General features: G+C 58.1%; 1 protein-coding gene and 1 pseudogene across 1 annotated transcript; one reads left to right on the top strand and one right to left on the bottom strand.

Annotated features, from left to right (window-relative positions):
- Positions 1–8,978: 8,978 nt before the first annotated feature.
- LOC109766071 (growth-regulating factor 10) lies at positions 8,979–10,095 on the bottom strand. The gene is made up of 3 exons (XM_020324838.4): positions 9,908–10,095; positions 9,541–9,813; positions 8,979–9,436 (listed from the first exon to the last, which is right to left on the bottom strand). Exons 1-3 carry the CDS (start codon positions 9,984–9,986, stop codon positions 9,141–9,143), a joined length of 648 nt encoding a protein of 215 aa, XP_020180427.1. The 5' UTR covers positions 9,987–10,095; the 3' UTR covers positions 8,979–9,140.
- Positions 10,096–10,233: 138 nt separating this feature from the next.
- On the top strand, positions 10,234–12,689 carry LOC109766069 (uncharacterized; annotated as a pseudogene).
- Positions 12,690–14,013: the final 1,324 nt, after the last annotated feature.

Below are 14,013 nucleotides of genomic sequence, written 5' to 3'. Positions count from 1 at the left end.
GATCCACCAATGAGATCCATCGTGCGGCTTGACAAGCGCCGTTAGGGTGTTATCCGTCTAGTGTGGGTTGGACAATGCCACTTGCCTGGCATCCCAAGCTAAGATGATGCCGCCACGCGTGCGAACAGCCGGCAAATAAAAAAAGTCCTCAAATCTATTACCCATGCAGTGACGAATTACTTCCAGAGATACAACTTCAAGCTTCCACTCCTGAAAGCAAACTATCGATGGTTTGGCCGCTACCACAACCTGTGAGATGGTCGTCCTCCTCGCCGGGGTGTTCAAGCCCCGTACATTCCACACAAGCACTCTATTTGGTTGTGCATCCATCGAAAACACGTCCACAAGAATCCACCATACCCGGCAAGGTCATGCCGCACCCACCACACCGGCGGGTTGCTCTTGCAGGGGAGCTGCTGGGGGCTCCCAGCCAAAAAGGGCCAAGATTGCCGCGATGTGGCTATCCGAAAGCGGCTGTGAGAATAACTCCACATATTCCCTGAGCGCGTCCTCTCCAATGGTCTCTCCTTCGTTGGCCAAGCATAGCTTCCTGATGATGGCTTGCTGATGCTTAGATGTAGCCGAGCCTCTGCCCGTCCTCTTTGCAAGCCGCACGCTTCTTCTGGGCGTAGCATCCAAGTCCCTTTTGGTCCTGGGTCTTCTCTGCCTGGTCGCCGATGGCCTCCGTCCCGGAGGGGTAGGCAGTATAGGGGAAGGCGACCCCCTGATCTGGGAAGCAAAGCCCAGGGCCTCAACATGCATCGCCGTGTCAACCCCAACATCTAGGGAGCCGGAAGCTGGTGCAACCAACTCACCCAACTCGTCCCGCGACGTTCCGCATGAGAGCGCCGAAAGGCTCACCATGCACGTAGGCACATCGCCCCTGCATGCATGCAGCTGAGCTGGGTCCCGCATGTCTCCACACGCATCGCTCTCCCATGGGCTAAAGGAATCCGGCTCCCACTCACCACCCGAGGAAGCGGACAGGAATTGATCTTCCGGAGGGAGCCACGTGGGATCTGCCTCCCAGTCCGCACAAGGGCCCACCTCCAGCTCCCAGGAGCCAATGAGAACGCGAGAAGGGGAATCATCCTCAGCCCCCACGCCCCGCCCCGACAGCCGCGATGCATCGCGCGCCAGTCGAGGGGGAGACGAAGCACGGGAAGGCGTGGCAGTTGCAGGGGAGGGGGCAGCCTCGGATCCAACGCTGGGCCCAGGCCCACCGTGCCACCCACTCCCGAGACCTGCCTCACGGGAGAGCTGGCAGCCGTCCTACCGAGACGCTTTTGACGCATCGGCTGCGAGTAGATAGGCCGATCCTCTGTGAAAGCCGTGCCATGCATATCATGTGGGGTTGGCTGATCCTCCGCAAAAGCCGTGCCATGCCTGTCTTGTGGGGTTGGCTGGTCAACCGAGGCCGTTTAAATCTGGTGCAACCTAGCACATGGCATCGAACCGGTGGAGGAGCGAACGGACTCCGGCGATCTCCCACGAGCCGGGGCCCTGCGCGGAGCAGCCCCGCGACGGCGGCGGCGCGATCTGGAGCGACCACGCCTACGACGACCACCAAGCTGCCCATCAGAATCGTCATCAGCCGACGGCGGCGGCGGAGGAGATCCGGCCGGCGGCCACGACCCCACAATCCTAGGAGTAACCGGCGACGCTTCCTGCACGATATCGACCGGATACCAAAGCGCGTCCGAAAGGCCATCCTCCCGCTGGATCGAACGTCTCCCTGCCTCTTCCACCACCAGAATGCGTCGCGGAGGAATCCTCATCGGGTCGTCCGTGCGCAACCAAACGCAAAACGCAGACATGTTGTCCCGCCGCGACGTGCAGTCGGCCACCTTGACCACGATGCCAAGTCCCCAGAGCAACGATTCCGCCGCCCGCCGAGTCCACGCGTTCGCTGGGATGCCGAAGAGGGCCAGAGGCACCAAAAACGGCATGGTGATCGCCGTGGCCCGCGCAGAGTGCGTCCAGGGCCGCAACAGGAGCACGTTGCGACCCACCGGGACAAGACCTCCATCCACCAACAAGTTGCGCGTAGCCAGGTCTTTGCAGAGTACAAGAAATTCCTCTGGGAAGAAGGGGCGGATGGACATGTCCATGGCCTCGATGCCGAACTCCGCATGAATCGCCGCCGCAGCATCCGCCAAGTTTAGGCCATCCACAGGCCGAGCGCCAGACACTGACACAACCACAACCCTCTCAAGCTCCGCCTCCAGAGCAACTGTCTCCGCCGATGCCTCCAAGAAACAGCAGTCCACTGGCTCCAAAGGCTGCCCGCCGACGGAGGCCGACGGAGGCAGAGCGGAGGTAGGACGCGCGACGGAACCAGCGCTGGCCACCAGTGACCAGGGGCCCCCAACGCGAATGACACCAGCCGAAGGAGGGCCGGGCGGTGGGGGTGGCAGCACGGAGGCGAGGCGGACGGCGTGGGCGGGCGGCGGGCCCGGCGGAGGGGGCGGAAGGACCGAGCGTGGAGCCGGGGCGGCCTGCGGGCCAGCCGGCGGGCAGGCCTGGAGCGCCGGAGGAGGGCGCGGGGGCTGCGAGACCGGCGACACACTCCGAGGCCGCGTGCAGCCACGCGAGGTGTGGTTGTTGCCACGACAACGAACGCAGCGAGTCGGGTTGCTGCACTCCGCGGAGATGTGGCCCTCCTTGCCGCAATTGTAGCAGCACCCGAACAGCACGGCCGGGAGACGCGAATCAGGCCGCGGGCAAGCAGCCGGCAAGGCCTGGAGCGCCGAGGAGGGACGGGGCGCCGATGGGCGTCCCGGAACCGGGGGCCCCCGAATCGGCGATTCTGCCTCGGCTGCCATGCCGTCGGCGCCGGAGGAGGTGCACGGGATGGCCCCGCCTCCACAACGCCTCCCTGCACGATTGGCCCATGCGCCGTCCCCAGGACCGGAGGAACAACAATGGAGCGGAGCTGCGACCGAGGCGGAGGAACCGGGGACGGGGGGCAGAGGAGAACGAGCCTGAGAGAGAAACTCGGAAAGCCATGCGCGCGCGAGGGGGGAGGACGCCGCCTCCGGAGTGGAGGGCGACGGGAGAGGTGGCCGCCGGGGCCGGGTGGCCACCGGCGCGGCGCGCAGGGGAGGGGAGGGGAGCGGGGGAGGGAGCGGGAAAGAAAAGTTTATTTCTCACCAAAGGCATAAGGGTTATCTACCTCGCCTTCTCACCCTTCCTAAGTATCCAGGTATAATTGTGTACAAATCAAGGATTAGCACTGCTATACAGCCGATATTTTTTAGACGACATGCATACGACGTTTCCTGTTAGACTTCGTATTGTAGCCCTACAGTGTAAACCATACCTTATTGGTATTGGACTTGTATGTCATCATTATATATATGTGATAGGCCACCCTTTGAGGGTTGAGCCAGTTCCCCCAAAACCTACGTTTTATATGGTATCGAGTCTAACCTAGGTCCTCCACCTCCACCCCACCCGCCGCCGCCGCCGCACCAAAACACTAAACCCTAGGGCTATCGCCGCCGGCGCCATGATCGCTTCCGCTTCGGGCGCCGCCAGCTCCGGGTCTATCCCCGCGACGCTTGCTGCCCTCCTCAACCTCCCACCTCGCCCCCTGGCTCCATCAGTGCCTCAGTTCTTCGGCACCACCGCCGTCGGCTCCCTGTTTTCAGCACCGATCCCACCGTCACCGCCCGCGACGGCCTCAGCACCAGTTGTGCCGCCGCCACCCGCGATGGCCTCCTCTGGATCCTCCTCGACACTCGTCGTCATCCCGGTGACCTCGGGGGAGACGCTGCCCGCGGAGCCACCCGCGGCCTCGCTCACGACACCACCCGCGGCCGTGATCCCGATCGTCCCCTTGCCGCCACCCACGGCATCGGTCGCGGTCGTGGATCCTGTCGCGGCTCCAGCGCCAATCATCCCTGCTGCTGGCGCAATCACGCCGACCGGGCCATTCCACTTCGACAACTTGATCGCCATCCGACTCACGTCGGACAACTACTTGTTCTGGCGCGCCAAGGTCCTACCGCTGCTACGCAGCTGGTCTCTCCTCGTGTTTGTTGATGGTTCTCTACCGTGTCCTCCGCAGGTCATCCCTACCGTCCACGGCCCGGCCATCAACCCGGAACACCATATGTGGGTGCAGCAGGACCAGGCGATCCTCTCTACCATCCAGGGTTCCCTCGGCGACGGGGTCGCTGGCCTTTGTCTCTTCGCCGCCACCTCCAAGGATGCCTGGACGACCCTGGAGCACGCCTTTGCCCAGGTCTCTACCTCCCGCTCGATGGCCCTTCGCAGCGAACTTGCTGACATCAAGAAGCTGGACTCCTCCGCTATGACCTACTTCAACAAGATGAAGGTGCTGGCGGACACGCTAACCTTTATTGGTCGGCCGCTTAGCGACGAGGAGTTCGCCGGCTTCATCATCAAAGGCCTCGACGCCGACTACGACAATCTCGCCGAGGCCGTCCACAACGCCAAGCCAGCGATGCCTCCTCACGAGCTCTACTCACGCCTCCTCTTCACCGAGCAACGCGTCGAGGCTCGTCGCTCCTCCGCCACCATCACCGCCCAGCCGGCGGCCTTCTGGGCCTCTCGTGGCCAGCGCCCACCTGCCCGGTCACCTGGCAAGGCAGCCCCGCCCCCTGCATCGACCCTGGGTGGGGGCCCTAACACTAGGGTGGTGTGCCAGCTATGTGGTCGTGAACGCCATGTCGCCTCCAAGTGTCACCGCCGCTTTCAGAGGAGCTTCATTGGCATCGGCAACGACGGCAAGGGCAACGAGCGCCAGTTTGCCATGGCAGACTTTGGTCCTCCCGCTGCCGCCCCGGCTGCCCACATTGCTGCCGCCCCGTCTGCCCACATCGCCGCCAAGGGCAAGGACCCGCGCGTCGAGCAGGGATACACACCATCCTACCCTGTTGATCCAGACTGGTACATGGACACCGGCGCCACGGATCACATGACAAACGAGCTCAACAAACTCTCCACCTACCAGCCCTACTACGGGCACGATCAAGTTCACACCGCCAATGGTGTAGGTATGCCCATCTCTCATATTGGCCAAGCATCTCTTTTAACTAGTCATCCCTCTAGGCAGCTCCATATTCGTAATGTTTTACGGGTACCCTCGGTAACTCGTAATCTTTTATCTGTCCCTAAGCTCACCCTTGATAATCATGTCCTATGTGAATTTCACCCTTTTAATCTTTTTGTTAAGGATCGAGCAACCCGGGACGTTCTGCTTAGTGGCCGGTTGAGCCAAGGCTTGTACCGTTTGGAGGATCCATCCGCCCCGTGCGTCTTCAGCGGTGTTCGTGTGTCGCCTTCCCAGCGGCACTCTCGCTTTGGTCACCCCGCCACACCCATCGTTCGCCACATAATCCACCGTCATGAGCTGCCATTAGTGTCTAGCAATAAAGAGATGTCCGTGTGTGATGCCTGTCAGCAAGGCAAGAGTCATCAGCTACCTTTTGTTTCATCTACTAGAGAAGTAAAGAACCCTCTTGAAATTGTATTTTCTGATGTGTGGGGTCCGGCACAAACATCTATTAGTGGTCACAACTATTATGTCAGTTTTGTTGATGCCTATAGTCGCTTCACTTGGCTTTATCTTCTTAAGCGCAAATCGGATGTGTTTGATATATTCATACAGTTTCAATTGCATGTTGAACGTCTACTCAAGCATAAAATTATCCATGTTCAATCTGATTGGGGGGGCGAATATCACAACCTCAACACCTTCTTTAATAAGCTTGGGATCTCTCATCGTTTATCATGCCCGCATACACATCAGCAGAATGGCGCTGTTGAGCGCAAACATCGCCATATAGTTGAGACCGGCCTCACACTTCTTGCTCATGCTTCTGTACCCTTTCGTTTTTGGAGTGATGCTTTTGCTACCGCCTGTTTTCTCATTAACAGATTACCTACGCGTGTTCTTAATATGAAAACTCCGATTGAGCTTCTCTTAGGTGAAACTCTTGACTATACCTTTTTTAAGGTGTTCGGGTGTGCCTGTTGGCCTCATCGTCATCCTTATAATGATCGCAAACTTGAGTTTCGCTCTAAAAAGTGTGTGTTCTTAGGGTATAGTTCTCTCCATAAAGGCTACAAGTGTCTCCATGTCCCAACCAATCGAGTCTACATATCTCGGGATGTTGTTTTTGATGAGACCGTCTTCCCCTTTTCTGCCATGCCTCAGTCATCCACCACAACACTTTCTATGCATTCATCTGCTCTTATGCCTGGCCAATTTGAAGATGTTGCATATTCGCATGTGTTGTTACCTAATCATGGTGCAGGAATTGGACGTGGAGCTCGCCTGGAACTCCTCCCTGACGGACCCGCTACGTCGTCTGTGGTGCACGTCGATCGGCCGGTGCATGCACCGCCTCCCGCCCTCGACTCCGCACTGGGCGCCCCGTCTCCAACTGCGCCTGGGTCGGAGCCCATGCTGGCTACTGCGACCGGGCCAGAGCCTGCGACGGCCTCCTCTGAGCAGTCTCCGTCGCCACCTCCTCGCCCGGACTCCCCTCCATCGTCGCCCTCGCCATCCGCGCGGGCGTCCTTGGTGCCTACTTCGCCCGGGTCTGCAGCGGCTCACACGCCGCCGGGGCCTACGTCGCCTGGCCTGCTGTCGCCTGGTCTGCCGTCACCCGGCCCGACGTCACCCGGTTCTTCTTCGCCGGAGTCCCCTGGACCAGCCTCACCTGCTCCGGACATCCCGCCGGCCCCGGTGTTTGCTCCCCCGCGGCGTCCACACACTCGCAGCCGCAGTGGCATTGTTCGTCCCAAGGAGCGCACCGATGGCACGGTCACCTATCTTGCTGCTTGCCTGGCTCATGCTGTGGATGATCCAACCGCCGAACCACGCAGTTATCAAGCCGCTATGAGTATTCCACACTGGAGGGCTGCTATGGAACAAGAATATCATGCTCTTATGAAGAATAAGACCTGGACACTTGTTCCCCCTCCGTCTCGCGTCAACATCATTGATTCAAAGTGGGTGTTCAAGGTGAAGAAACATGCAGATGGTTCCATTGAGCGCTACAAAGCGCGCCTCGTGGCTAAGGGCTTTAAACATCGTCAGGGCCTGGACTATGAGGATACATTCAGCCCAGTTGTCAAGCCTACCACTATTCGACTTCTTCTGTCTCCGCAGTTTCTCGCGGATGGTCTCTCCGCCAGCTTGATGTGCAGAACGCTTTTCTTCATGGATTGCTTGAAGAAGAGGTTTACATGCGGCGGCCACCTGGATTTGTTGATCACACTCAGCCTCATCATCTCTGTCATCTGACGAAGGCCATATATGGACTGAAGCAAGCTCCCCGTGCCTGGCATGCTCGTCTGGCTTCAACTCTACGCACTCATGGGTTCATCCCTTCGACGGCTGATACTTCACTGTTCTTGTTTCAGCGACCGAGTGTGACCATGTACCTCCTTGTGTATGTGGATGATATTGTCCTGGTGAGCTCATCCCCGACGGCTGCTAATGCTCTTGTGACTGCACTTGGTCGTGATTTTGCAGTTAAGGATTTGGGACAGCTTCATTTCTTCCTGGGTATTGAGGTCGCTCATCAGTCTCGTGGCAGTTTGGCTCTCACCCAGAAGAAGTACTCTCTTGATCTCTTGCGCCGTGCTGGTATGCTCAAGTGCAAGTCATCGCCTACGCCCATGTCCTCCACTGATACCCTTTCTGCTGTTGATGGTGCTCTTCTCTCTCCTGAGGATACTACTGAGTATAGGAGTATTGTTGGTGGCCTGCAGTATCTGACGATCACGCGTCCTGATCTCTCCTTTGCGGTTAACAGAGTGTGCCAGTATCTTCATGCTCCCACTGATGTACACTGGTCTGCTGTGAAGCGCATACTGCGTTATGTGCGTCTCACTGTCTCCTTTGGTCTTCACCTGCGCCCCAGTTCCTCCAGAGTTCTTTCTGCATTCTTTGATACTGATTGGGCTGGGTGTCCAGATGACAGGCGATCCACGAGGGGACATGCTGTGTTCTTGGGTCCTAATCTGATCGCCTGGAGTGCACGCAAGCAAGCCACTGTTTCCCGCAGCAGCACAGAAGCTGAGTACAAGTCGGTTGCCAATGCAACTGTTGAACTTATATGGATTGAGTCCCTACTTCGAGAGCTAGGAGTTGCTCAGCCACATCCTTCGGTCCTTTCGTATGACAACATCGGTGCTACGTTCCTGTCGTCAAACCCGGCGTTCCATGCACGGACTAAACACATTGAGATTGACTATCATTTTGTGAGGGAACGTGTTGCACAGAAACTATTACAAGTCAGGTTTACCTCTTCAAAAGATCATCTTGCGGACATCTTCACCAAGCCTCTACCCTTTCCCATGTTTGAGGTCTGTAGACACAATCTCAACCTCCTAGATACTTCAGGAGTGAGTTGAGATTGAGGGAGGGTGTTAGACTTCGTATTGTAGCCCTACTGTGTAAACCATACCTTATTGATATTGGACTTGTATGTCATCATTATATATATGTGATAGGCCACCCCTTTAAGGGTTGAGCCATTTTCCCCAAAACCTACGTTTTAGGTTTCCCATCCAGCCATCGGTACTTTCGTCCCTAAAGCATCTCACGGTGTAAGATTATTTATCGGCTGCACGTCGGGCACATAGTGTCGTGTGCACATCCATTCCGATCAGGGATTCACCAATGGCCGTTCCCATGCGGCAAAGGGAGCAAGACGGTGCGGCGCGGCACTCTGCGTCGGGCCGCGGGGCCACTGCGCCACGCCAAGGCCAGCGTGCAGCATCCAATGCCTCACTCTGCCCGAGCCACCGTCTTCTGCCACAGGTCAGTGCCTGCAAAGCTACAGCCCTGCGGACTGTCCCAAAGCGGAGCCCCAGAAGAAACCACTCCCTCCGGTCACCCCGCCACCGCGGCACGACCCCCACAACCCAACACGACGAGAAAAACAATCGCCTGCCTGCCACACATGTGTCACAGGCGCACGCACAGGGACGCATGCCATCGAACTCAGCAGGTTTATAGTTTGAAAAGCTGCCCAAGAAAAAGTTACACGACGCGACAAAATCCCAGCGGATTTCGTTTCTGCACGAATTTGCCCCACGCCGACGCGCCATGACGGACGGACGGACGCGGTGGGGATGGGACGAGGCCGTCGGCCTCAGGTGGCGCGCGCGGCGGCGCTGTGGGTGGCGTGGAGGATGCCGGCGGGGGAGAAGCCGATGGCGCGGGGCGGGGCGGTGGTGCTGCTGCCGCTGTGCGCCGGGGCTGCGGGGGCTCCTTCCACAGGCTTTCTTGAACGGCCGCGGCCCCGGTGGACGTGCCGCTCGCAGTACTTGTGCCCCTGCAGCACGTCGCGGGAGCACCGCCACTTCTTGCCGTCCGTGCGGCGGCACCTCCCGGGCTCCGGCTCCATGCTGCTCCGGTAGTCGAAGCACAGGCTCCCAAGCCCAATCACTGCCATTCAAGATGACGAACAACTCATCGAACAGCCCACCGACACTGCACGGGATGGCATAGGAAACACAGAGATCTTTTTTCGTTTGTGTCGTGGCACGTACGGGAGGGGAAGCGGTGCGGGCCGAAGGAGGAGGCGGCGATGCTCTTCCAGATGGGCAGCACGAGGTGCACCGGCACGGGCGCCCCCGCCGCGAAGTAGCGGTAGATGAGCACCTGGTGCTCCAGCTCCTGCTGCTGCATGAACGTCAGCGCCGATTTCGCCGCCGCCGCGGCTGCCCGTGCTTGGAAGGCCTGCTGCTCGCCGCGGCTATCGCCGCCGAGTCCCAGGCCGAGGCCAAGACCCAGCGGCGACGAGACCGCCATCGTCACCGCACCTACAAGGCAACAACAACACATCGAACAACTCAACATCTTCAGGTGAACACAAGCCGCTTGCTCTTACAGCTTTCCTGGTGTGGCTGCACGTACCGGCGTTCGAGTCGGCGGAGGAGAGGCGGGGCTGCTTGGACGGCGGCTGCAGCGAGTCGGCTTCTTTCTCGTCGGCCATGAGAAGATTCCGGCGTGCGCCTTGTTGGTTTCGAAGACTATGGAGGGAGAGTGTTCTCGACTCTTGAGACGGTGCGGGAAGCGTCAGTGCTTTTGTCAGAGGAAGTGTTATGCAGTGTGGATATATTTATGCGTGATGGCTGCTCGCTCGGTAAGTTCTGTGCTCAGGCAACGGTAACTGTCAAACTGGCGGGATGCAGAGGGCGTAGAACTGTGGTGGACGCGCGTGAGCGCGAAGCTGGCACGGCATGGCGGGGGCCCTGGTGCCGCGGCGCAGGGAGACGACACGCATGTTTTTTTAGCCCGTATGCTCGTGTTTTTGCATTCATTTCAGCGTTGGACGGGCACCACCGCGTGACTTCGTGAAAATGAGGTGCCCACGTCAGCTGGGGTGTGGCCAACAGGACCTCCTCCGCAAACATCCAGACCACGCTGTCCGCGCGCAGTTTGTCATCAATCGTCAGGTCAACTCCACCGCACGACCTCATCTTGTCCGGTGCGTTCGTTTGAGGTGAGGTAAAACAGACGAACCAAACGGCTCGGCGCGCGGGAGCAAACAAACTTTTGTTCGTTTTCTGACCGTTTTTGACCCATCCCCGGTCCAAGTTTGCGCCGCTTTTGGGGTGAAATGGACAGCGCGCGGACGGGCAGGACGCACACACTTGTCCTGCCCTGGCCCGCCTGTCGGTGGCACAAAGCAACCCCCCCCCCATTTGGCGCCATTTTCCCCCAAACCCTCCCACGTCCCGCTGCCCCCTCCCTCCCCCATCCATGGCCGACGCCCAGCCGAATTCCGATGGCCTGGCCGTCGACCGCCCGGAAAGGTCAATAAGAAGGCGGCCAAGGCGCCAAGAAAGCCGCGGTCGGAGTGCACGCCGGAGGAGCTCGCCAAGTTGGACGCGGAATCGGCAAAGAGGAGGAACTGGAGGGCAGTCGTCAAGGGCAATGCCGCCGCGGCCAAGTTCGCCGCCGAGCGCGATACGATGGAGGCCGCGCGACGCAAGGCCGAGGTCGAGGAGAAGGAGGCCATCGTCAACAAAGCGCACGCCCTCCTCATGCTTGGCGTCCGGCGGGTTTCTCTGCAGCGGCCGTCGGCCCGGTGAGCACAAGCTTGTCGGTCGCCAGGCCTCCGCACTGCCAGTCGCCGACGTCGCGGACCACGCCTATGTCGCCCGGCTTTCCCCCGCCAAGGCACGACGGCCAGACCCGTTTCTCGGGGTCGCCGAACGTTGGTGTGATCGCGCCGTCCACCCCGCGCCCCTCGGCCGTCATCGACCTCAACGTCATGCCGGGGTCCAGCAGCGGCGGCCGGCCGTCCGTCGAGATGCAAAGAAAGCAAGCACGACCATCGTTTACGGGCACCATGCCGTCCCCCCGCGTCCTGTTCGACGGAATGCCAATGCCAACGGTCGACGACCCCTTCTACAACCAGTGCATGGAGGATGTGATCTACGAGGGTGGGCATGGCCATGCCTACGATCCCGACGAGACCCAAAGTCAGGATGGCCGCGCCCAGTACGTTGCCGATGAAGAGGCCGACGACCGTGCTGACTACGACCATGGTGACTCGTGGCATGAAGACGATGACATCTATTGCGAAGGTGATGGTGATGAAGAAGAAGGCAATGACATTGATATTAGTGGCGAGCCATTGTTCATCGACGGGCTCACCCAAAGAGCGGAAGCACAAAAGAGGAAGAGCATTCGCATAGGTTCATATTCACAAGAGGAGGACAAGTTGATTTGCCAATGTTGGATGGAGATTAGCCAAGATCCAAGGACCGGCGCGCAACAAAAGGGCCTTGTTTTTTGGACGAGAGTCCACAAAACATTTCATGAAAGGAAGATGTTTGAGCCCTACCAAATTACGAGCAACCGTGGCATCACCTCGATTCAAAAGAGGTGGTTGTTCATCCAACAAGACTGCAACAAGTATTGCGCCACACTTGAGAGCGTTGAAAGCACGGCCCGTGAGTGGTCTCGGCGTTGGGGACATGGTATGCTCTCCTCAACCTAGTTCTTTCGTTCCTACGACCATGAGACTTCGGCCTTGTATATGTTTGCATGTTCAATTGTTGTTGATCATGTAGTGTAGGCATTTCAATCTTTGGAAGCATTCAAGGCCCGGCAGAATGGCAAGCCATTCACTCTTACGCATTGTTGGACGATCATCAACAATTGCCCTAAGTTCAAGGATCAATACCGTGAACTTCAAAGGAAGAGAGGCAAGAAGACGGCCAAGTTGGCCGGAGGTGGAGATGGCGAGGCGTTGAAGAGACCGAGGGGCAAGACCAACTCCAAGGTGGACGACATACGTGATGCCTCATCCATGGCCTTGCATGAGACTTTGCATGGCATGATGTCTCAAAAAGATGTGAGGGACGAGAAGAAGCGGCAAAGCAAGGACGAGCAAATGAAGCAATACCTAGAGCTTCAAAGGAAGAAGCTTGAGATGGAGGAGGCGGCCAAGAAGAGGAAGATCGACATGGAGGAGGCATCCAGGCAAAGGCGGCTCGACATCGAGGCCGCCAATGTCAAGGCCAGGCAGAGGAAGCTCGACATCGAGGCCACCAATGCCGCAACCAAAGCAAAGGAGGTGGCCCTTGCGATCATGAGCGTGGACTTGACCAAGATGAGCGAGAAGATGAGGAGCTGGTTTGAGGCCAGGCAGAAGGAGATGTTCAACGCCGACGACCTGAACTAGGTCATCGGATCGGCCGTGGCCGTTCTTTTTTGGAGGCTGGCATGGGTGCCGCCCACTGGGCCGCTGGCTGTGTGCCGGCGAGAAACACATTCATTTTGGAGGCTAGCTGTGTTGCCGGCCGCTAGCTGTGTTGCCGGTGAACAAAACTATTCATTTTGGAGGATGGCTGTGTTGCCGGCCGTTGGTTGTGTTGCCGGCGAGGACATGTAGGCTGCTGGCTCTGTTGCCGGTGTGAACTAGGGCCGCTGGCCTGAACTAGGGCTTGGTATTTTGAACTTTGTTGTTCTTAAAATGGAGGCGGACAAGATGGGGCCAAAGGATGCGGCCGCGCGCTGGGCGCACAGCCACCGCATCCCAGGACACGCCTGGACGCGACCCCATTGCCCTACCCAAACAAATAGAATCCGGGCAAAGCGAACGTCCGTTTGGGGTCACGCGGTGGAGTTGGCCTCATTTCACATCAGTGGACGGACCAGTCCCCGTGTTTGTCTCCCGGCAAGGGGGGTTTTATGGAGTCCGGACCGCCGCCACTCTAACGCCCGCGGCCCACCCAAAACCACGCCCGGACATTTTTTGCTACTGTGATACTATGATAACTACTCCATCTTGAAGAAGCATGCCATAGTAAGAACTGGATTCTCTGGTTACCAAAAGTGCAGGATACATTGTGGATGCTTGCATATGGTATGAGTACAGATTCATGGGGCGAATACCTCCCGAATGTCTGAGAGCACATGCAGAGACACCATAGTCAGATTTGCTACTCGATGTTAGATATGGACCTTGGTACTTGAGAGAGCCAATTATCGCATACACCGAAAGGCCATGGCACTTTCGAAATCAAGAGGATGGCCAGGGATGATCGGATCTATTGATTGCATGCACTGGAGATGTGAGAACTGCCCAAAAGATCTTCAAGGACAATATCAGGGCCATGTTAAGAAGCCCACCATCATTTTAAAGTAGTTGGTGTTGGGAACATAGCATGCAATTTCAAAAAAATTCCTATGCTCACGCAAGATCTATCTAGGAGATGCATAGCAACGAGAGGGGGAGAGTGTGTCCACGTACCCTCGTAGACCGAAAGCGGAAGCGTTAGGTTAACGCAGTTGATGTAGTCGAACGTCTTCGTGATCCAACCGATCAAGTACCGAACGTACGACACCTCCGAGTTCAGCACACGTTCAGCTCGATGACGTCCCTCGAACTCTTGATCCAGAGGGTCGAGGGAGAGTTTCGTCAGCACGATGGCGTGCTGATGGTGATGGTGATGTGATCCGCGCAGGGCTTCGCCTAAGCACTACGTGAATATGACCGGAGGAGT

This window comes from Aegilops tauschii, chromosome 6, assembly GCF_002575655.3.
Source record: "Aegilops tauschii subsp. strangulata cultivar AL8/78 chromosome 6, Aet v6.0, whole genome shotgun sequence".
In the NCBI taxonomy this organism is placed as follows: Eukaryota; Viridiplantae; Streptophyta; class Magnoliopsida; order Poales; family Poaceae; genus Aegilops; species Aegilops tauschii.
Note: the sequence above shows the minus strand (reverse complement) of the source record. Positions and strands in the feature narration are given on the sequence as shown.